Source organism: Odontesthes bonariensis, chromosome 19 (assembly GCF_027942865.1).
Source record: "Odontesthes bonariensis isolate fOdoBon6 chromosome 19, fOdoBon6.hap1, whole genome shotgun sequence".
NCBI lineage: Eukaryota > Metazoa > Chordata > Actinopteri > Atheriniformes > Atherinopsidae > Odontesthes > Odontesthes bonariensis.
In genome coordinates, this window is record NC_134524.1 from 21,018,457 (window position 1) to 21,041,350 (window position 22,894).

Genomic DNA, 22,894 nt, shown 5'->3' on the forward strand with positions numbered 1-22,894 from the left:
CCACCAGCCATTATTACAGCTGAGATAAAACGACTGGAAAACAGCAACTCACAATCAACTCTACCTGAAATTATCCCACTGGCCAGACCAGGGATCCCGTGAATCTCAGTGAAATTGTTGGCGGTGAAGTATGCGTCGCAGGTGGCGTTGAGTTCTTTGGAGTGGCAGAAAGCCACCCAAAGCGAGGTGGGCTTCTCCAGCGCGGCGGGGGCGAAGGTTGGGATAATGGTGGGCTCCACTGTGCCGTTTTCTAATGGGTGGAATCGTGTTTGTTAGGAAAAAAAAAAAAAAAAAACTCAACAAATGAAAGTCCGACGTGTGACTTGACAGGAACAGTCTCCTGGTTTCTGACAGTAAAAAAAAAACAAAAACAAAAAAACAACCCACCGTAGTTCACCGTGACATTGCCCTCAAATCTCTCTTCTGTTTCTTTGATGGCCTGCAGAAACGTTTTCTGACACTGGTTATCAACACTATGGCTGTTGATAGTTCTATTTCCCAGCATACACACACTGCAAAAGACAGAAAAAAAAAGAAAAAAAAACACAGCAGACGATCAGAACTGAGACTTTTGGATGATCTTTGGACATGTGTGATCTACACTTACGGAAAATGCGGCTTGTGGAAGGCAGAGACCAGCCCGCCAGCGTAGATGGAAACGATGGAGACGATGACGCAGGCCAAGAAGATGGATGCCAGCTTGTTCACGTACTTCACGCCCACAAAGACCAGCAAGGACATCAGGAGGAGACAGATGCTGCCGTACACCCTCATGTTGTTCAACATGGCCGCCCCGCCGTCTGTGAAAATGGCCGCTTCAGGGACGATGTACAGCTGGAAGAGAAAGGAGAGTGAAAACAGGCAAAAGATGAAACCACGACTATTACTGCTCATCTAAAGCAGAGTATCTAATCATCTAAGTGCATCAAACTCATGACAAGGCTTAAAATTACTCACTAAAAGTGAGTTATCTAAATTCCTGAGCGGGTTTCAGACTATTGTGGGCAACGCTGCAATGATTAGGCTTGTTTTGGGGCAATATTAGATTTGAGGGCAGTCTAACATTTTTCTGCCTGGTATTCTAATGCTGAATGACTGTTTATTAAATCTATGACTAGTTTCTTGATAACTCTTCCAAAAGATCCCGCCTAACTTTATTGAAATGGCAGGAAACACAAATTTCTATGATAAAAATATCAAAAGCTCTTTTTGCGGTTGGGAATTAAAACAACAACAAAAAGGTGGACAGTGATTGAAGTCCAAGATGGCCGCGTTGGCCAAACCAACAAAGCGGGAGCTTACCAAAAAGATCTCAATGGCTCCCAGGATGTACATGGCTCCAGCGAAGGTGGTTCCCAAGTAGAAACAAAGACCCACTGCTCCCCCAAACTCTGGGCCCAGAGAGCGACTGATCATGAAGTAGGAGCCTCCCGCTGGAGAGGGAAGGGGAGGAGGGGGGGACAGAGAAAGAGGAGGGAAGGTGGTTCACAAGGGATGGAGGAAGTGGAGGTGCAGAGGGAGAGAAGAAAAGAGAACAATTTGACAGTAGAAGAGGGAGAAACAGATTGTAAAAAGATGGTGAGAGCCGACGGGACATAAAAAAGACAGAGAGAGGGGGATGGATGGTTAGTAACATTATGATATCGGGAGGTAAAGGGAGGGAGAAGAGGACAGCTGATGAGAGAACTCATCCTATGCTTGTAGAAGTAAGCAATCTTCTACATGACACGCTGAAGTAAGAAGATGGAGCACGACTTTTCTCAAACGGTATCAGCAAATGGCACATGACAGCTGTTTGGTTTTTTTTTTGTCTTTGACTTGTCCACGCGTGACAGTGCTTTTCTGCCACTGCCGTTACAAAAGTAGCGAGCGAGCTGGGGATAAAGAAAGACGACGTCCCCCATCCCGCTGGCTGCGTGGAAGACGTGCAAGACAATGGAAAACTATACTATTGTCAAATCATTGTTTCTGAAATTAGGTCTTTGCTCAGACACAACCAGCAGTGAGCAGACCCAAAACAGCGTTCACACTTTGCCGATACAATGTGAAATGGTGAGAAAACAAAGTACGTGAGGGACTGGCATATTAGGACTTTCTTTTTTTTTTTTTTTTTTTTTAAACCGACTGAAAGCTCAGAGTCCAGTGTTTGGTTTCCAAAATGCAACCACTCGTCCAAGCATTTGAATGCGCACAAGAATGTCACATTGTGGGTTTAAATGTAGCTCCAATCCTGAGCCAGCCACTTAACACAGCGGTGCGCTAAAGCTGCGACATCGACTTTAAAGAAGAGATCCAACTGGTTTCCGTCAGTGACCTGCTGAACCATCTCCAGTGCTCCGCTGCATTTCAGAAACCAAACCCTTTTTCCGTTTTTTTTCCCCTTTCTTTCCACCGCCCACAGTAGACCACATACATAAAAATATTCACCACCATCTGAGACAAGATGGTGAGAGCACGAGAGCCAGAAGCTGCTCGGGTGAGAAACAAGAAAGCGTGGAATGAAATGCCAGCTGCTAAAGCACATGTTAGACAGTCATTTTCTATGTTACAGCGGCCGCTCGGTCTACATTTAATTTTTCGAAATGTTACATGCTAGAGGCAAAAGAAAAATGGGTGAAAAAAATAAGTAAATAAGTAAATCACGCTACTTTCACATTTGTGATATCCATCTATACACATTGCTGTGAAAGGTAAGGTCAATGGCAGATAAACATCCTGGGTTTTTTAAATGTGTGAACATGCAGAGAGGAGGAGGCAGACAGAGGGAGAGACAGGACAAACAGAAATAACAGTGGTTAGAAAAAATAAATAAATAAAAAAAACATGTACTTCATCAGTGCTGCTACAGCTGGAAGATGAGATGGGGAAACTGGGAGGGATTCGGCTGGGTAAACTCAAAATGGTCACCATAAAAATGTGGATCATCTGAGAAATAAGACAGCGACTGGAATGTCCCAAACTGAACCCCTGTACGTCCTCGCCCTTTGTATGCACGGGCTGCGTTTCAGAACGTCGGGTATTACATGAAAAAGGAATCCAGCCGTCTGCTGGGTGTGCATCGTGCGGCCAATGAGACGACGTGCGCAGATTCGCTCACACGGAGCCAAAAGCTCGACGGTGAGGAAGAAGCGGGGCAGCAGAGGCTGTCGCTCCCTACACGCTTTCTGGTGTGCTTGCATAAAAAAAAAAGAAATAAATCTGGACTTTATTAAGGCGCAAGTCACGCCGTGCATGCAAATCAACTGTGGGTAAGCGTAGAGCAATGCCCGAACCGCTTACTTAGTTCCAGTTTTAGAAACTGAAATAAATATGTGAATAGTGGGGGAAATCTTTACTGCTGTTATGAGATTCTGCAGCTAAAACAGGTCGGTGGCAGAAATTGGTGCCGTGTGCCACTGAGCACATTTGTGACAGTACAACTGCACACAAGTTGCTTTAACCAGAGCTCTCTCCCCTCCTCTGCGGAGCAGCAGCCTGGCTCTGATGTGCACAGATATGGACCAAGCACAGACGTCGTCGAAGGCGACTTCATCGCTAAAACGTGGTCAGCGTGCGCCTTTAGCGGGCGCCACTTCAGTCTCAATCGTCCACCCAGGTATGTCTGACGTGTGAGAACACATTCAAGACATTCTACTGCATCTAAAACCTTCTCTGTGATAGATCATCAAACACGCAAATAGAGCCTAATTCAATGCACACACGTTTGCCTTTAAGTTACTTGAAATGCGTGCATGTCAACTTCAACGTAACATGTAGTCCTTAACGGGCTGAGTTTTCCTTTTGAGTTTAACTGAGAGTAAACATGCAGATTCCAACCCCATCTGGGGTGTGTTAGTCCAGTTTTGAGACGCTTAATTTAGTACGATATTGGTAGCACTAACGTGCATTTCTAAGGTCCAGTGTTGCTTTGTTTCTGGTGTCATGTAAATGTCCTTATTGTGAGAATAACTGACACTACTCAACATTAGGCGGAACGCAAATAGTTACAAATCTGTGGTGCTATTATCGACATCATGACGGCAAATAGCGGCAGAAAATAACATGCATATATCACATACTACCGATTCTACCTAGAGATCTACTTTTTTTGGCCACATCGCCCCCCAGCCTTAATCCACATGTATGGAGAGAATGTTGAGGACAGGTGTAGAGATGGAGCAATACCTGGCACAACTCCATTAGTGGCGATTGCACTCATCGATATTGCAGTCAACATTGTCTGGAAAGAAGAGACAGGCACACAAGCAGCCGTGTTTAGAGAGCTTTCATTTCCTGCGGCATGGTGCCCCGTCTGCCGACACGCCAACACTCACGCAGCAGCAGCAGATGAAGACGATGCAGAGGGCCTGCAGCACCCCGGCAGTTCCCACCACCCAGGTCAGGCGCAGGAACAGGATGACCCCGAAGATGTTCTGCAGGCAAGGCAGGTAGACGCCCATGAACGTCCCCATTTGTGGCGACTGGAGAGGGGAACAGAGCACAACTTATTATACCAACAAAAAACACGGTACATTCCCGTTTTCCATTTGAAGTCTGGAGATTCTGATGATCTACACATGTGTATTCAAGCTCCCTCTTTTTTTTTTTAAACAAAGACTTAGACTTTCTTTATTGTCATTGCACAAAAAAAAAAAAAAACACAGGTGAGTCTTGACAACGAAATGTCGTTACTTGGCTTCCAGTCAACAGCGCAAAAATTTTTGAAAGCTATACAATATAAATAGGTATGGAAGTGCTATGTGCCAGCACTCGGAATAAAAAAATATGAAAATAAATAAAATGCCCTTAGTGCAGAAATATTGCTAAATATTGCACTCAGCCTTACGGGAATTGCACAAACAGAAGTGTGTAGTTCGACCCCAGGTACAATGTAAAATACAGATGTGCGAGTACTGTCCATGTCCATTGGGGGGTGGTGGTGGTGGTGGTGGATGTGCGTTAAGCAGTCTTATGGCCAAAGAGTAACAAAGTACATATTACAGACTCCAAGGCAGTGATTCCCAATGTTTCCTACAGGATAGAATCCTGTTTACCTTGTTCAAAATATAAAAGAAACAAAAGCACACATAATTCACACTCCGAGAAGCAGAGGTTATACTGCAGTGTGAAGGGAATCTGGGATGTTAGCCTACAGTAGCTGCAGATGTGCATTTCATACATTTCTAACCCTGTTTGGCTGTTTTTTATTTATCTATTTATTTATTTATTTTTTAGGCTCAGCCACAAATTAATCCCTTGGAAGCAGGTACCCTGTGGGAGTCACTCCACGATGCCCAAGACGCACGGTTGTGCTTACACTGAACACATTGTGGGGCCAGAAGGGGGAGATTAAAACTGTTTGGGTTTTTACTCGCTCTGCCGTCTGCTGGCGAATGCGTCAGCGGGTGCACAAGCAGAGCAGGGTGGAGAGGCTGAATTACTCTCAACCACCACAACAGACGGTCTTATCTGGGCCTGTAGGCGCCATATCAGCGAGCGCTGCGGTGCACACCGGGGTCACATCCTAACGTCCTCTGAGCTGCAGATATGATTCGTCTAGACAGGAACTCAATGATCGCTGATTGACGAGCAGATGCGCGTCTTTCTAAAAGGAGAGCCGCTGTGATTTCCTCTCTGTAGTCTTTCATGTCATCTCAGTCACGTCCTGCACGATGTTCATCAAGTCAAAGTCATTTCTTGCTGTGATTAAAGATCATTTCAACTCTGCAACTGTTGCACCACCATTATATCATCTCGGTTATGATTACAGAAAGCAGAACAGGTCAAAGTACATTTGGGGTCATAGACTAACTGAATATCTCCTTATTCTAACCAAATATTCTGCTTTTTGTGCGTTTTAGGGAGCTTCTGCTATTCTAAATGCGTTTTTTTTTACTGCACACGTTTTAGGATTTGGATATTTGGGGGGAAAAAAACGCAGTCGTGCACACCTTTCTGGCTTTCTTCTTCTCACCGATGTTCTCAGCCTCCTCGTGCTCTTTGGCCCCCTGCGTCAGGTTGGTGTAGTTGGCCAGGCGGCTGAGAAGAGACGACACCTTTGGTCGGGTGTCCATCTCCTCCTGTTGGTTCAAGGAAGGAAGTGGGGAGATAACAGAGTGAGAAGAGAGGGGGGGGGTTGGATGATTGTTCAGGGCTGTAGCAAGTTGGGAAAGCATCAAGGAAAACCAGAGGCGCACGGCAGGCAAAAGAAACTGCCGAGAAGGAGGAAGGAAGGAAGATGGTCAGATGGTGTCACAGGAACACAGAAAGGAACAGACAGGAAGAACAGAAAGAAGATAAAGAGCACAAACAGGGGACAGGAAAAGACCTAAAGGCAGAGAAGGCATAAAAAGCCGAGAATAAGTGGGTGTCAGAGGGCTGACAGCCAGAAAGAGGCAACGGAGGAGGTAAAAGAAGAGGAAACTGAGAAGACAAAGAACCAAACAGCTACTCGATAAAGAGGTGGGGGAGAAAACGGAGCTATTACCAGAGAACTTTGCAATCTACACTCAAAGCTGAAATTAGCTGCACCCACAAGCCTAGAGCTGCTTATTTTTGGCACAGACAATTTGGCAAAAAAAAAAAAAAAAAAAAACAGACAGCATTAGGTTTTATAATGTTGCCTTAAAGAACAGTAACAGTGAACATATAAGCAATTTCAGCAAATATGATCACAAGACAGAGTCTGCAGAATGCAAACTACGTGACTGAAATGTGCTTGGACGGCAAATCCTTTCGCACCTCAAACAAGGCCAAGTTTCTGTCGTAGAAGTCATCGTCATCCATCCCATGGGTGTTGTTGATGTATACGCTGGAGATTTTAGAATTTCCATCACCTGCAGGGAACGAAAAAAAGAGATCAAAAGGCAAGAAAGAGAGCAACAACAGCAAAGACTGATGGGGACATCGTCATCGCCGTCATCGTGACCTGGAAGGGTTGGCACACATTTTCACTATTAATCACATACAGACACACGCGCGGCCTGATAAAAACCCGCCACCATGTCACCAGTTCGGCTCTGGCTTAGTCAGCACAGATCATTGCGTCAGCAGCACCTAAGTCAGCAACATCACTTCCCTTCCTGCTTCCCCACGCCAACGGCAGCAAAGTCCCTACGGCTCTAAATGCAGACAATCCGACATGACTTCAGACCGACGCCGAGCACGAGTCTCGGGAAATGAGGAAGAAAGACGCCATTCTGTGCGTTCAGCACTATAAACATTTCCTTTGATGAATGAAGGTTTCATTTTGAAGTGTATCCATGCAGAAGACAAAGCCTTTGTCTTAGCTTCAACCAACAAGTAAACGCTGGTCCAACGGTTAGTGCAAAATGTGATCGGGGGGGGGGGGGGGGTCTCTGAAACAAAGGGTTAAAACTGGCTGGTGGGTGGTAACTTCCCAACCTGCTGAGTCCTTGGGTTCACTTGGCCAAAGATAGTGGGGGTGAAACAGACTCCACACCGTGGAAAAAACCCCTTGCCGGGTTAATATTCAGCAGCTGAACAGCATGCTGGCACGGTGGGAAAAACCAAGCTGATAAGGACACGTGTTTCAGAGCATGAAAACAAGCGTGTCCACACGCTGAGCTGTGGGATCTCCCCGGGTAACTCAACCCGCCGAACGGGGCGGTCAAGATTCACAGAGTTCACGAGTGCTGTTGTCCGATAACACGACTGTCGTCACGTTAGCGCTTTATTTGTTAGTTACTGGAGAGCTGGTCAAAGGTCAAGGGAATCTTGATGACTCCTTAAGAAAACATTCCAAGACTTTACCTCTTACACGGCTCCAAAATAGCAATTTTAAAAGATTTGACAGTTTTAGGACTTCTTTGCACGTTTAACAGCTTTTTGTAGAGTACAGCTCACTTGCAGACAACATTTCCTCATTTTTTTGGACATTCTACGACAAACACATTCATATGTGTGTGGTTCATCGGTTAATGCTTTTTATATTCTTTTTTTTTTCAAACATTAAGCATTGGCAGTGAAGGTTAGTGATTAATTCACCTGCAGAGAGACTGTTTCATCATAAACCAGTGCTATGTTTAAAGCGGAAGGCTCATAGTATGTTGTGAAGAAAACGTGCCGTTTCCACATATGTTCATATACTCGCTTATTCGTGCAGAAATAAAAAACGTATTCTTTAAGGGCCTGAACTTTCAAGAAGCAATACAGAAGTGTGTTTTATCTTTTTCGCAGTGAGAGAAAAATCTGAAAGCCGTCCAGGCCAGACAGGTTAGAACACAGGGCCAATGAACCACAGCGTTGCGCAACTCACAGCAACACGGTCAACAGACACGTGTGATAAACACAGAGAAAGTCTGGAGCAAATCTCAACCGTATGATTCTTTAAATATCAATACTGGCATGAGCAAAACTCTTATCAGAAGCCCACAGTCAGTTTGGCAACAGTTCCCACTGTTGTTGTCTCTGTGTCTCAGCTGCTGAACGAAAAATATTCCCACCTCGCTTAACCCGAGGGAACACAGCTGTTCTGTCTAGGCGTGAGCTGACAAACGGGAGTCCTCAACCCAAGGCGGCCACACCTGAGCGCCGCGTGAGTGGGTGCTGCTGCATCTGTGTGCAGAAGCGGCGAAGCAGAAAGCTGCCGGACCGGATGTATCAGACTGAGAGTTTTATGCACGACAGCTTCAGAATGGAACTTTATGGGTGTAAAAAAGTATGGATCACATCTTCAGGGGGTGGGGGTGTGGTATGGACAGGCTGGAAAGACAACTACTGCGCCACAACAGCCTGAATGAAACTCAATCGGATTTACCGTCTCCATTTCTATTTATGGAAAGCTATTAAAGAACGTGGGGCATTCTTACTACTATGCGACTGCTTAAGAGGATCAGTGCGGCTAATACAGTTACAGCTCTCCATACTTACAGCTCCTTTGAACCCGTGAACCCACACAGCCATACTTTCAGAAAGTGGATTATTGCACTCTACATGACAACTGCACAATTAAATTAGTCAAAAGGCAACTACCAACCTCTTTCCTCCGTTTCCTCTCAGGCAGTCGCATCTTAAACGATATTAACTGGCAATTCATCTGCACCTGTTGAATCTAAGTCCATGAGAAAAGGTTTCTGCTGTCAGCTTCCATCACCTAAAGCAGTGAATCACTGCATCTGCTCTGTAGGTGGGAAGAGAACAGCTGTGGGGGCCGCTCAGAACAACACCTTCGTCAGCATCTGTTCACTGCAATAATGGAGAAGTTGAGCTGTTGCTCGTTTTGCAGAAAAGCTTCTGAGGAATCGCGGACACTAGGACTCCGACTTTGAAAACAAATCCGAGAATTTCATGACCCAGAGAGCCGCATATTTAAAGTGCACTTTCCAGCTGCATCAATGCATCAGAAATACTCTAAACCAGCACTTCTCCCTTTAGTTCCCATTAAACCGACATTTTTGACGCGCTGTCAGCCTGTCAAATGGGAACTTACATATTTTCATTCCTGGGAATTTGTTGTACAGACACAGAAATATAAGCGGGCAGGCATCAACATATGATAACACACTCAACTGATTAGAAAACCCTGAGCCAGCACAACTGATAACTGTTCCAGTGAAGCACCTACATTCAAGCAAAGCATAACTCGCCGGTTCTGCTCTGGACGCTCATATTTCTCTGTTACGCCTGACTAATGAACAGCCCTACATGTGTGTCTGGATTTTGATTCCATAAAAGAAGTGGCTTTCAATGCCAGATTCTCAATACTGTCACATCAGCAAATGGACAGCATCTGAAAGTCGTGTCTTTAGGAAACAGAAAAACATCCAGCAAAGACCTGACGCAGCACCTGAGATGCATCTGGACCTTCAGTTGATCCACCTACTGTTCACTGAAGCCTCATCAGAAATTAAACCGCATCACGTATTCATGTTTTTTTGTTGTTCTAGAATGGCTCTTTGCTTGGGGCAGCCTGCTGCAGTAGCTCTGCATATACTTAGTCTTTCTATATTCTAAGATCCTCTAACTTGCTTTCCCAATGCGCTGGTTTGGACGCTGTGCTGCTGTTGCTGTGATTCCGGCTAATAATTCTGGCAACAGTTAAAAGTCTGTTTTAATGCATAACCATGACAAAAAGGAAGCTATTTGCATTTGGGAGGAGCTAACTGAGCTTTCCAATTCCAATTCCAGATCAGTAGAAGAGAAGACATTTAAGATTTAAAGCTGCAGTCTGCAGGATTTGTTGTTGTCATACGTAAAGTCCTACTTTTTGGCATTTCAAGAGTTTACATGATCTATCAGAACGCTTGAAGTTGAAAACGGTGACCTCCGTAGTCGCAAAATGCAAGAAATGTTTATTTTTTAACTGAAAAATAAAAAGTTATTCAACTTCCTGTCCCGCCCCATCAAAACACATGAGAACTCGTGCACGTCTACGTGCACGCCAGATGCGCGTACACGACTCCTCATTCATCAACTCACCTGTCATTTGCGATCATGGAAGACACAGTAAGTAGACTAGCCCGTAATGAAGTTCAATAGTCTAGATAAATAAGCGTGGGGACGAGCCTACCTTGTATCGCGCGTGCACAATCGGTGATTGACAGGCAGCAGAGCCCAGCTCGTAACCTGATTGGTTACCTTTTACCGGTCCGGTCTGCAATTTTGTAAACAAACCTGCTGGCTTTGGAGGGACCTAGCGGGACATATAGGGGACAGTGTTTCCCGCAGGAAATTGTTTAGTCAAGGTGGTGAGTCGTTGGCCGGGGGGGGTACTTGGAATGGGCCGGGGGGGTTACTTGGAAGCATTATTACTTCGGTTTAAAAAAAAAAAAATATATATATATATATTTTTTTTTTTTGCGAACGTTGGCAAGGCGGCAGTGCGAGTGTGCTAAGGCGGCCGCCTTGACTATAATGCGCTGCGGGAAACACTGGGGGACCTAGAGAACTCTTTTTTTTTTTGTATTGGGGTATTTAATGTACTACTTTCAGAATCCCCAGACAGTTGCAGGCATTATGCTTGAAAAAGAGTTGCAGACTGCAGCTTTAAGGCAGGAGGAAACTGGAGAGCAAGGAGGACAATTATTAAATAATTTCTTCCCTTGATCATTCTTGGAAATGTGAGATCACTGGCAGATAAAATGGGATGGCGTGGAGCTATGTTATCCGTTTCACCAAGACATGACTTTGGGAACAATTCTAACTCCTCTCAACCCAGCTTTCATATCATAGAAGCAGAAGGAGTTAACAGTAAAGGAGGGATTGTGACACGTGTTAACAACAGATGATGGAATCCCAGACATGTCACTGGGATGTTCAACTGTAGGCTGTGAGTTCCTGTCCATGTTGTCAACTCAGAAAGTTCACCCGTGTCAACGGTTGCTGCTGTGGGACATCTTCAGCTGAGTTGTTGCTAAGAAACAAAAACAAAACACGGCAACCCATTCCTGGTGATCTCTGAAGATTTAAAGGTGCCAAGAGCTTCAAATGGCAACAGGTGTCTGGAAAAAACCCACCAAAAAAAACAAAAAAAACAACAACTCAATGCTCATTTAATGTCCGGACCAAAGACTTTATCCCTCAGTGATGCCTCCAAGAGGAACATAATCATCACACTTACCTACCACACCTGTAGTTTAAAACTTTTGAAAATCTGTTTACATTTGAACTGCTGGCGTGAAGCAAGCGTGTCATCACTGAGATTTTTCTTTACGTTACCCAGAGACGCATTAACATGTTATGTCTGTGTGTACGAGAGAGTTTTTCACCTTGTTCCACGCCGAAGTGCTCCGGCGTGTCAGCCCCTCCTGTATTCGTCCCTCCTGCGGACGCCTCGCTGAGCGGGTCACTTCGATTGACGCTCTCCCTGGAACCGAAGCGCACACGGGCACCCGAGCGAGAGCTGATGTCAGGCGACGTGTCGGACATCCCCGGGAGGTCCTCCGCCTTGGTAGGCGTCACAGTGAAGCGCACCGATGCCATGGCAGCTCACTTGGAAAAGTTAATCGGGGTGCTGTGTGGGATGCTGGAGAAAAGGGATGGGGTAGGAGGAGTCACAGACTAACTTTCAGGGCCGTGCTGACCCGAGCCGAGCTAGACTGTCTCCCAGTTGATGCTGAGGTAACAGCGGCCTCTACAATTCCCTTTTTCTTTGCTGAAATTCTCCATTAAAGCAAAGTGGTTACTGTGCACCAGGCATATGAAAGAGACGGTACAACAGGCCCCTCTTCGTGCCAGAGTCAAAACATTTACCGATTCAGATAGAAATTTTGTTGTTTTGTGAGCGATGCCAGCACAGGATGCTCAATTCTGTCAAAAGACATGTGCAGCAAAACAGTTTTGAGCTGCCACATGAGACAATAAGAAGCTGTCTCTTCTTGTGATTTCAAATTAAACCTTTAAAAACGCACAGCCTGCATTAACCTCATCTTTGGACCTGCTGGTTCTCGAGAGACGGAACTAAAGTGTGTCTGACAAGCACCTGGAGGGATAAAAAGGCCCTTCACAGCTTTAGAAGGCCTCTGGTTAGGGTGAGGGAGAGGACGGGAGGAAACCAGAGGGAGAGAGAGAGACAGACAAAAAAAAGATATGAAGAAGAACCATTTCATTTTGTTTGCAAAAATTCATTTCAATAAAACGGTACACCGTGGGATTGAATAAAAGAACGCTACATTTGCACAAAGCTCCATCTATGCAACACAGACTGTCTGCATTCCGATTTCTCCCTGTTCAGAAGGTCTCGTAGTCGGATGTAACAGTGAGCACCAAACAGCACCGCATCATGTGCACTTGTGAAAATACTCAGTTTAGCAGCTCCACAATACTCCCTTTGTCATTTCATACCACATATTCATGCACTCTTAAAGGGACGCCAGCTGCGGGGTAAAAGCTTCTTCGTTTGTCACAGGTCGACCCCTGTCTCGCCTCACAATGAAATGTCCACACATTTTTTCATTTCCACCTACTTGTGTTCTTATGTACATCACATGAAAAACATGAATGTCTTGCTGTAGATGGTTTATGTCCTGGGTGAAATCCTTTTAAAACAACATGGCAGCTCTTTTAAATGGAAGATTTATCTAACAATAACCAGTGTAAACGTACACTGTTGTCCTTCTAAAGTGGACCAGTTTACACTTCTCATCCTGGGGAGAAAGTGACAGGACAGCTGGATAGAATTAAATGTTTTTCCTTGCCTTCAACTTGGCTTCTAATTTAATTATTAAAGGAGAGCGGTTCCAACCGGTTGTGCCGGTGAATACTGGCTCCCCTGCATGCAGAGGCAAGGCATGCTTTTTTTTTTGTTGTTGTTGCCGGCCTCACAGTCTAGTCCTTCAAAATCCAGAGGTGGATGAGGGGGAGACGACGAGGCCGGGTTACACAGAAATAAAGAGGCACCGAGGGAAGAGAGCGCGCGGTTCGTTACGTACACTTCCAGCTTCATTTGGCAAACTCACTGGAAAAGCCACAGCAACTAGTCAGGATTTTCTCATTTCATTCTTGTTTCCAGGGTGCTTCGCTTCGAGGCCGAGTGAAAAAAAGGATAAATGGCAAACATTCCGCATTTACATGCTGCTTTTTCTAGTCTTGTCGACCCTGAGCCTTTCAAAGAACAAGCCACAGTCCCCAGCATCTTTTTATTCTTTACATCCAGTGCATTACCCTCCTTCACACACATCAAGAGGCAATGTGGGGCGCACAATCCCACACAAGAACCACTATATTGTGGACGGCAGAGGCCGGGAATGAAACCCTTAACCTTCGGACGGATGGGAACCTGCTCTACCTCCCGAACCACGGACCGCCCCGACAACTTGGAGGTGGCGATTTTTTTTCCTGGATTTGCTGCTAAAATGCCATAAAAACCACCGACAAACACTAGCAGAGGCATCGAGCAAACAGTAACCGCATAAACTTCAACCCCAAGCAATGATGTGACGACATGACCACTTGGAACAGGATATTTTGTTCTCCTTTTTGACCATTGAGCTCTGATTTATTTATTTTTTTCCCCCTCCCTTTTCGAGCATTGCACAACTTTGGCCACCATTTCCCATTTAATTTGCACAGAAATAGTAAAAAACAACACCTTCCTTGCTATATTGCAGATCAAAGATCATTAATGATAAGTTACCCCGAATTCACATGAACTAGTCAAGCACCTTTTAAAAAAATAATTAAAAAAAACATGTCAGTTCAATCTGAACACCTCCCTCTTTGTTTGAGCCACCTTTCTCACGTTTTAAAGACATTCTGAGTTCATTTATTTGAAAAACTTTTCTTTTTTTCCAGCAGAAAGCTGCTACAGAGGTACAATCGAGAGCTTATTTAAAACTTGACATCCAAACATCAAGGTTCATTCCCCCATACGTTATCATTATTGGATTATCCAATGATTATTTAGATTTAGATCAGACTAAGGAGACCGTGCCGTCTTACTCTGATTCAAAGTAGTGTGGATGTAAACTGTATGCTGTTGGGACAAGAACATCAAATTTCTATCAAATGGGACACCAATTATCTAATCAGCCCGGACCATAAACTCAAGAAAAGCTCAGCTGATCCTGATGATGATGATAACGTTGGTCGCATGCAAACCGCCACATAGTTGACATTCTAAGCCAATTAAGCTAGCTATAAAAATTCTGGCTTGAACCGGTCGGTAACCACATCCCAGTGTTATTATATATACAGAAGTGGTAATAATGCTTGTATAAGAAATGTGTCAAACCTGGCCTTATATCGCATTATGAAAACAAAAGGACTGCGGCATCTGTATGAAGCTGCAATTTGAACGTTGACGTTAACGCACACAAACCAGTTAAAATCTTCGCGCCTTTAATTCAGGATAAACTGTGCGTGTAATTGGCCTTTTCTAAGAAATCAGTGGTTATCTTTTATCATCACATTAGGGAGAAAAGGGTGCGCAGCACTGAGCTACCGCTGAGGTAGCAGCAGGCATACTGTGGTAGTATCGGAAGAGGTGGACTCGGACGGTCGCTCCAGACGATACAGCTAACCGAAGCTAACATTACCCTGGAGCTAGCCACGCCGCCGATAAACTGTCAACTCCACGGACCTCCAGTCAGACCTGTACGGCGTCAATTCTGCTAACTGAAAATAATACATTTTACTAACCAAACTGGTACAACTCATACCTGTCTCAAGTTTTTTTTAAAAGAATCCCTCCAAAGCACGAGTGTCTTCAGTTGCATGCAAGAACACTTAGCTCCCCTCCCGGGATTTTTGTCGGCACTTTCCACCTACCAACCCGACCCAACAAAAAACATGCGACCGTGCGTGTCCAGTCCTAATGTACTTGCCGTCGCTGCAACGGCCTGCGCATGCGTGATGGTGACCACAAGGTGTGTAGGAAATGTAGTCCGGGCAGACAAGCAGAAGCGTTAATTAGTTAAAAAAGAGGGCATACCTTCTCGTCAATTTTTCAAAACGTATAAAAAAAATTAAAAACTTAATTAATCAATTAAAAATGTATTTAAAAAAAATACATACATACTATATATATATATATATAAAGTATTCGCTCATCTGCCTTTACACTCATATGAATTTAAGTGGCATCCCATTCTTAATCCAGAGGGTTTAATATGACGTCGGCCCACCCTTTGCAGCTATAACAGCTTCAACTCTTCTGGGCAAGCTTTTCACAAGATTTAGGTGTGTTTATGGGGATTTTTAATAATTCTTCCAGAAGCTCGTTTGTGGGGTCAGACACTGATGTTGGACGAGAAGGCCTGACTCGCAGTATCCGCTCTAATTCATTCCAAAAGGTGTTCTATCGGGTTGAGGTCAGGACTCTGTGCAGGCCAGTCAAGTTCTTCCACACCAAACTTGCTCATCCATGTCCTTATGGACCTTGGATTGTGCAGTTGTGTGCAGTAATGTTGGAACAGGAAGGGGCCGTCCTCAAACTGTTTCCACAAAGTTGGGAGCATGAAATTGTCCAAAATCTCTTGGTATGCTGAAGCATTCAGAGTTCCTTTCCCTGGAACTAAGGGGCCAAGCCCAGCTCCTGAAAAACAACCCCACATCATGATCCCCCCTCCACCAAACTTTAATATTGGCAGACAAGTAACCGTTCTCCTGGCAACCGCTAAACCCAGACTCGCCCATTAGATTGCCAGATGGAGAAGCGTGAATCGTCACTCCAGAGAACGCGCCTCCACTGCTCTAGAGTTCAGTGGCTGCGTGCTCTGTCATTTTACGTGGCCTAACACTTCGTGGCTGAGTTCCCGTCATTTCCAATCGCTTCCACTTTGTTATAACACCACTGACAGTTGACTGTGGAATATTTAGTAGTGAGGAAATTTCACGACTGGACTTGTTGCACAGGTGGCATCCTATCACGGCACCATGCTGGAATTCACTGCAACCCATTCTTTCACAAATGTTAGTGGAAGCATTCTGCATGCCGAGGTGCTTGGATCTATACACCTGTGGCCATGGAAGTGATCGGAACACCTGAATTTAAATATGTGGATGAGTGAGTGAAAACTTTTGGCAATTTAGTGTATATACACATATAAAAAACATGTGCAGTGTCACAAAAAAGTTAAAAGATCAGCTCTAAGTTACATAATGAAACTATCGAGTCTCTAAAGAAAGCAGAGGTTTTCACGGAGAGCATTCCCTGTCGGGGCAACACCTCCTAAAAGAGCTGTTTGATTGACAGGCGACTTTATGCGAATACCAGCTCTTAAAACTATTCATTTGGCCACTGTGACCCATACGGAAGTATCCAAATTTTATCTTTAACGTTTTTCAATATTTCCCCCCCTTATAGGCTGTCACTTAGTCTGGACTTTAAAACACACAGGGACAACTGCATACAAACCATCAACAAAATTTATTCAGCATTAAGAAGAAAAGAAAAACAGAAAATCACAGCAATACACTTTCATGTATGCCAAAAAGACAATGTTATGCAAGACTGTGTAAATTAACAGCTGTTCCAACGCACCAGTAGTCTCTTAAATTTAGGTCAGGAATTGTGTTCCTCTTCTCTTTGCAGCCTCATCTTCACCTCCATCCCCACATCCCTTGCTCTGATCGCCTTCCATCCCTTCACCTCTCCTGCCTCCGGTCGCCGCTCTCTCACATGATAGGCCTGGGCTGCTGGGTGAGCAGAAGGCCGAAACGTTTCTTCAACTGCACCCGGTGGCGGGAGAACTTGTCGTCAGGGGAGAAACGAGCCGGGTGGGCCGAGGTGGTGGGCTGTCCATCGGGTCTCACCTTCTGTTGGTGGCAAACACAGAAAGAGTCATTTGAGTGTTGGTGTCGGATAATGATATAAAGACCAAATATACACTCGCGTGTACATTTTGAAATACTTCAGAAATCTATGGGCAACAATTCTTTCATTGTACCTGCTTGAGGTATTATATTTTCTAATAAAGTTACAAACAATTTTAGAGCATTTACTTCTGGCACAAATAACACATCGTACTGTTTTGTTGCTGCTGTTGTTGGTTTGTCATTTCCAAACCTCTTTGGTGAGTCCTTGTGTGACGAAATCCAACTAAATCCCCACAATTCTAATTGTAATGATCGTGTTAATAATACGATAAAAGTTCGCAGTAATGACGTCACATCAATAACGTATGGAGACAGATTCATATTTTCCAAGGAACCAACAACTCATAAGAACTCATAAAATTGATCAAAAATTAAATGCTAGGGGTGTTTTTTTGCCAATTTTTTTTTTAAACCTTAATCAAAATTATTCACTGTATAAACAGGAATCGTTATTTCCCCTGCTATTACTAACTGGTACAAGTTAGTTTTCGATCCTACAACAGTTTCAGGTTTAACATTATGAACCCCACGAGCCAAAAGACGTTTATAACGTCACGTTCAAACGGTGTAAACACAACGTTAGCGTTACCTTCAGGGTGTAGACTCGGTCCCCGCTTTCATTTAAGTAAAACTGCAGAAACATCACGGCAAAAAGCTCACTTCAAAGCTTTTGAGATGAAAATGAAAAACAGTTAGGCTTTACTGGGTCGAAAAACCGTACAATTTTAAAGCCAACAGACTCTTTCCGCGACGGAATCCCACGTGTAGCGCAATTTCTCCTAGCTAGAAAAACAGGGCGGATATCCGGTTCAGTACGCAGGCCGCTCAGCACCATGGGGAATTGAGTTTAAATATCAAACGCCCACAATTCACTATTGAACGTTATCAAAAGTATGTCATATTATTTTTCTTTCAACCTCTTCAATATTTGTTTTAATCAGAGCAAATACATACACCAAATACAGAGAGTTTTGTGCTGCTTTGTTTAAAAAACAACAATACCGGTTTGTCATCAACAACATATAACTTTGTGAGCACACACGAGAATTAACTTCAAGTAGCTGCGACATTTTTTTTAAAAAAGAAAAATAATTTTTTTTAACTACAAATGATGTAACTTTCAAGTAATATCAAGTTTGGAATGTTCGGGTATAAAGCTTCAAATTTAAAAAAAAACCTGAATGGTGTTTATTTTTGTTTTGAACTGTGATGACAGTACGCATGTTGCAGCATTGGCGTAACAATAATTATCACAAACAAGAAAGGTAAGCCAATGAGACTTAATTCATCACACTGTGATATGTGTCATTTGCTACTAATGGGTACAACTAATACACTGAAGAACTGCCATTTGGCATACTTCCTGTACAGGCACATTGAGTCAGTACTAACACAGAATAAGCACTAATGTTTGTTATACAGTAGTGTTATTAAGTGTGTACAATTTAAAAAAATTAAATGGTCGACCAACTGTATGTCTGTGTTAATGCACAGCAAGTATACTCAGTATCTTGTCATTTATGGAACTGATATATTCAGTCCCTCACTGATATCCACCCATCTTGTGTATTATTTGAATTCTCACTTTCCTCTGACAGCTTCATTCAACAGACCCACAGAGCTGATGGATCCAGCGTTGGCCTCTCCGCCTGAAATCATCCTAGATGACAGAGCGGATTATTCTCAGCCAGGAGGCCTACACTGCCCTCATTTCTCGCCACTATTTTCTGCTGGCAGATGCGCTCCATGGGAAGGTCCAGATAATCACAAACATGTCCCTCAAGTGAGCTACGAAATCTTCGAAAGTGAAGCGTTTTGTCCTTTGGGGGTTCATCAGATAAAAATGTCTCACCCTGCATTGCTGAAGCCGCCCACAGTTGCAGAAATATTCAGAAACAGACTGTGTTGTGATCAAAGGGACCAGCTATCGGTGCAGCATGTTCTCCACAGCCCGACTCAGCCCATCCAAGCCCAGCAGAGCCCCCTCTGCCATGGCTTCCACACCACATCGCCTCCTGGTGCTGGTGTCCAACCTGGAATGCCATCACTCCCGTGTAGCCCATGTGCTCCTCATGACTCCAGCTGGATGAATATGAGTCCTCTCTCCTCCCCACCTTGTCAGGGGTTTTGTTGGTGTCCCTGTATGCTGGCCCCCATCAGCAGCCCATCAGATGTCTGCTCCTGTGCATATTTACCTCCTCACCCATGGCTCCTCAAGTCTAAAGTTCATCCCCGCTGGTGCTTGTGCCCGCAGGCGGTGCCTGTCCATCAGACCTGCAGTCCAGCTCTGTAAGGGATCAACGCCACTTTTGATAGCCCCTGCGTTTTCTGTTATATTGGTGAATCCTTGATGTGGTACTGAGTCAAACTGCGTATTCTTGACCACAGGGATTCAAGGACAAGAGACAACGAGCAGTTGAATGGAAATGTAACGCTGGAGTCAGAGACAATCGGAGAGGAGGCCAAGACACAAGGTCAGAGATGAAAACCTTACAAAAAGTGCAGCCATACATTACTAGTATGCAAAAGTAGCCAGACTTCCCTCTCATCTTTTAAAGTGGTCTTGAGCAATACTTCTGCAAGACTTCTGAATGTCTTTTCAAGGTTTTGGTTTGGACATTGGCTGCTTTTTCACACATTTTCAATCCAACCCCACCATGTTCTGAGGGAATGTGCTTTTTTTTTTGCTTGCCCTGTTTAATCATTGTAAATATTAATAATTTTTTGAGCTACTTGACTAATTTGAATTTGAATTTGAACTAATGAATAAAGTATTTTTCTATTCTATTTTATTAACGCCCAATGTGACATATATGTCACATTACAGATCTCTGACAGTGGGGGGTGGTATTTTGAAAAAAATGTCAGAAATTTGTTCTATGTGGTCTATTTAGTCTGTGTTATGACCCCCTTAATTTTCATCTAAGTAGAAATGGGTCCGGGTTCTTATGGGTTAAGGGATGACAGACTGATTGTGTCTACACACGACACATGGCCTTTTGGTTAAGGAACCAATTTTAAATGACATCTTTGGGCACTTTGTTACTCGAAGCTTGAAAACTGCTTAAATAATTGACAAGAAAGCTGGTCTAGGAGGGTTCGGGTGGTGTTGAAGAATAACGGTGCTCATACTAAACACAGACTTAAAGCTAAACATCAGTATTTAGTCACTGCAAGAACTCTGAAGTACTCGGCCTGTCTGATGCTTTCTGTCTTTCATCACAGGAGAACAGCAGAGAACTGTCACACCCGGAGTGCACGAGCTCCAAGAAAACCAGCCAGATCACAAGCTAACAGAATTCAAAGTTTCTCCCGGATCTTCACCTGCTTGGGAGGAACAACTCGTCGCATTTGAGGCCTACGCGGACTACAAGACGATAATGGACTCGCTCTGTCCCGAGGTTCCCAACTCTAGGCAGTAGAAACCATCGGATTTACCTTTAGACTGTCAGAATTGACGCCTTTCCTGATTTGTAAATTGGTGTTTGTTGCGTGAAACTAACTCGCCATCACCTGTTTCCCCCGCTCTCTCTCTCAGATTCCAGGAAAAGACGAGTGTGACATCAGGGAGAAAGGAGAAACAGGAAACTTCTCATTTCTGGAGTACCTGGATGAGTTGTGCAGCGATGAGGACTTCATGACAGAAGTATGTTTATCAGTAGCATTACCATGTCACAGTTTTCCGCACTAACACTTTATTTTCAGTGAAGCAGAGTGTTAAGAAAAGGATTTCCAGGTAAAGGTGGACAGAGTAGGTTAAATCTCCCCAAAAAGGTGGGGCAATCAATCTTTTATCTTTGTAATCTTGCCATTCCCTGTCTAAATACTCAAAGGATAGCCTGGCTCTGGGAAACTATTTCGATTTTTTTTTGGTGTGCAATACAAGCTTGTTTTTAATCTCTGAATTCTCCAACAATCTCTACTGGGGACGGGTCAGGACTGCAGGCTGGTCAGTCCAGTACAGGAAAACCTCTTCTTCTACAGACACGTCTGTGTAAAGTGCGCAGAACGTGTTTTTCCCTCGTCTTGGTGTATAATTAGGATACTCATACAACGCCATACCGCCATAGAGCCTTGCTTTTGGACTTTTGGACCAATAATACTGATTGGTCTGTCCACAATACACCTATCCATTGTGTGACGGTCCATCTCAGATGCCTCCTAGTCCAGAGAAGTTAACGGCACCTTTGGACAAAGTCAAATTTTATTTTATTTTTTTTTCCAAGTACCTTTTGCCTGTGCAGCTACATCAACCATTGTTGAATGGTTTTTGGTGGAACGCAACCTGAGGGACTGAAGATCACCGGTGTCCAATTTAGCCTTGCACCCCCTTGCCCTTTACTCAGGGAAATTCCTCCAGAATACTTGATTCAATTTGCGATATTTCACACTGTAGAAGAAGAAATAATGATCAACGATAATAAAGCGAAATGATGAGAATAGTGCAAAATACTCTAAATGAATAATGGGAATTGTGGGCTCGCTAATGAGGACTCAGGTATCCAAATGCCTTGTCATGTAATTAGTGACGACATGCCATTGTTGGTTCACTAACAAGAGATGCAGTGTTAATAAAACACCCATGATAACGTTGTAAGTGATCATGTTTCAGTAGATGTTAGACCCTCTGTTAATCATTTCAGACTAATTGATCCTTTTGTACACCTTCACATGCTGAAGGCCACAGATTCTGTTCACATGCAGGGTACGGAAATAGTACACACTTGGTAAAATGTCTCCATTTAGTGTGGATCATACAGGTGGAATGTAGGACTTTATTTCTCTGTGTCCACGTGACTCATCCACATTTCTTTCTGTCAGGTGGAGTCGATCCTGAATACTGACCAGCTGAACTCCCTCCTCTCCTCAGACCCGGACACCATTGATATTTTTGACCTGGGGCAACAACAGGAGGAGGTAACGAGTGTTTAAGCGCCGTAAATGTTCACCATTGCACTTTCAGCTCTTTGTTTTATCGTTTCTGTTGGATGACAGCATGCCGTAAGACTGTCCCCTTGACTCCTTTCCCAATTCGCACAAGCTTGATTCCTCTCCTGGACTCCTATGCTCGCACCTTAGAACCCTCCCACCAAAGGTGTCCTTCAAAACTGAGCCTTTTTCCATTTGGTACCTCCACATGGTTGCCATCTTAACTGGTCGTGTGGTAAATTACCAGGAATACGTCACAGACTGACACTGCAAGTGTGTTTTGATACTGGAGGGACCGTCTAAGTGAGCCTCCACCGTCTCATTCCGTTGTAAAATTAGACATTTATATGAGTCTGCAAAAACTGTTGCAGCCAGCCTGCATTAATCGATTTGACAGGAAGGATCCTGTCATCTGATCCAAACTCCCCTGATAGCAGCACATTTTGAAGGTGACTGGGAGGGGTGAATGCAGGCTTCTCCAAGTCAGCACCCGACCCATTCGTGGCGTTTTACTGTTGCAAGTGTGCAATATGTGTCATTTGTAATGGTTACGAAAGACTGCATGCATTGGGAATTATGTGGAATTTATATTGTTGCCATTTAAATTTGCCGTAACCGTGACAGCAACAGTTGCGTCCAGGACAATTATCCCAACAAGTACAATAAAGTTTATCATACTGCATCTTATCTTATCGTACCATAAATTATA

At 44.1% G+C, this 22,894-nt stretch overlaps 2 protein-coding genes across 6 annotated transcripts in view; both read right to left on the reverse strand.

Moving 5' to 3' along the window:
* Positions 1–15,258, reverse strand: part of slc12a6 (solute carrier family 12 member 6) — a 28,657-nt gene extending 13,399 nt beyond the window's left edge. For 4 of the 5 annotated variants that reach the window (XM_075451614.1, XM_075451612.1, XM_075451613.1 and 1 more), the window contains exons 1-10: positions 15,099–15,258; positions 11,709–12,461; positions 6,721–6,815; positions 5,931–6,059; positions 4,314–4,460; positions 4,165–4,219; positions 1,303–1,433; positions 608–834; positions 388–512; positions 65–250 (exon numbers count right to left, since the gene is read on the reverse strand). In XM_075451614.1, the coding sequence (XP_075307729.1) occupies positions 65–250; positions 388–512; positions 608–834; positions 1,303–1,433; positions 4,165–4,219; positions 4,314–4,460; positions 5,931–6,059; positions 6,721–6,815; positions 11,709–11,922 (1,309 nt within the window). In that variant the 5' untranslated portion in view covers positions 11,923–12,461; positions 15,099–15,258. Of the gene's footprint in view, positions 1–64; positions 251–387; positions 513–607; positions 835–1,302; positions 1,434–2,648; positions 2,716–4,164; positions 4,220–4,313; positions 4,461–5,930; positions 6,060–6,720; positions 6,816–11,708; positions 12,462–15,098 lie in introns of those variants that run through there. The other variant, XM_075451615.1, reaches the window with a different exon arrangement.
* Positions 15,259–16,788: 1,530 nt separating this feature from the next.
* Positions 16,789–18,052, reverse strand: nop10 (NOP10 ribonucleoprotein homolog (yeast)). Its single transcript, XM_075451027.1, has 2 exons — positions 17,846–18,052; positions 16,789–17,196 (listed from the first exon to the last, which is right to left on the reverse strand). The coding sequence occupies exons 1-2, from the start codon at positions 17,897–17,899 to the stop codon at positions 17,056–17,058; spliced, it is 195 nt and encodes a 64-aa protein (XP_075307142.1). The 5' UTR covers positions 17,900–18,052; the 3' UTR covers positions 16,789–17,055.
* Between the last annotated feature and the right edge of the window lie 4,842 nt (positions 18,053–22,894).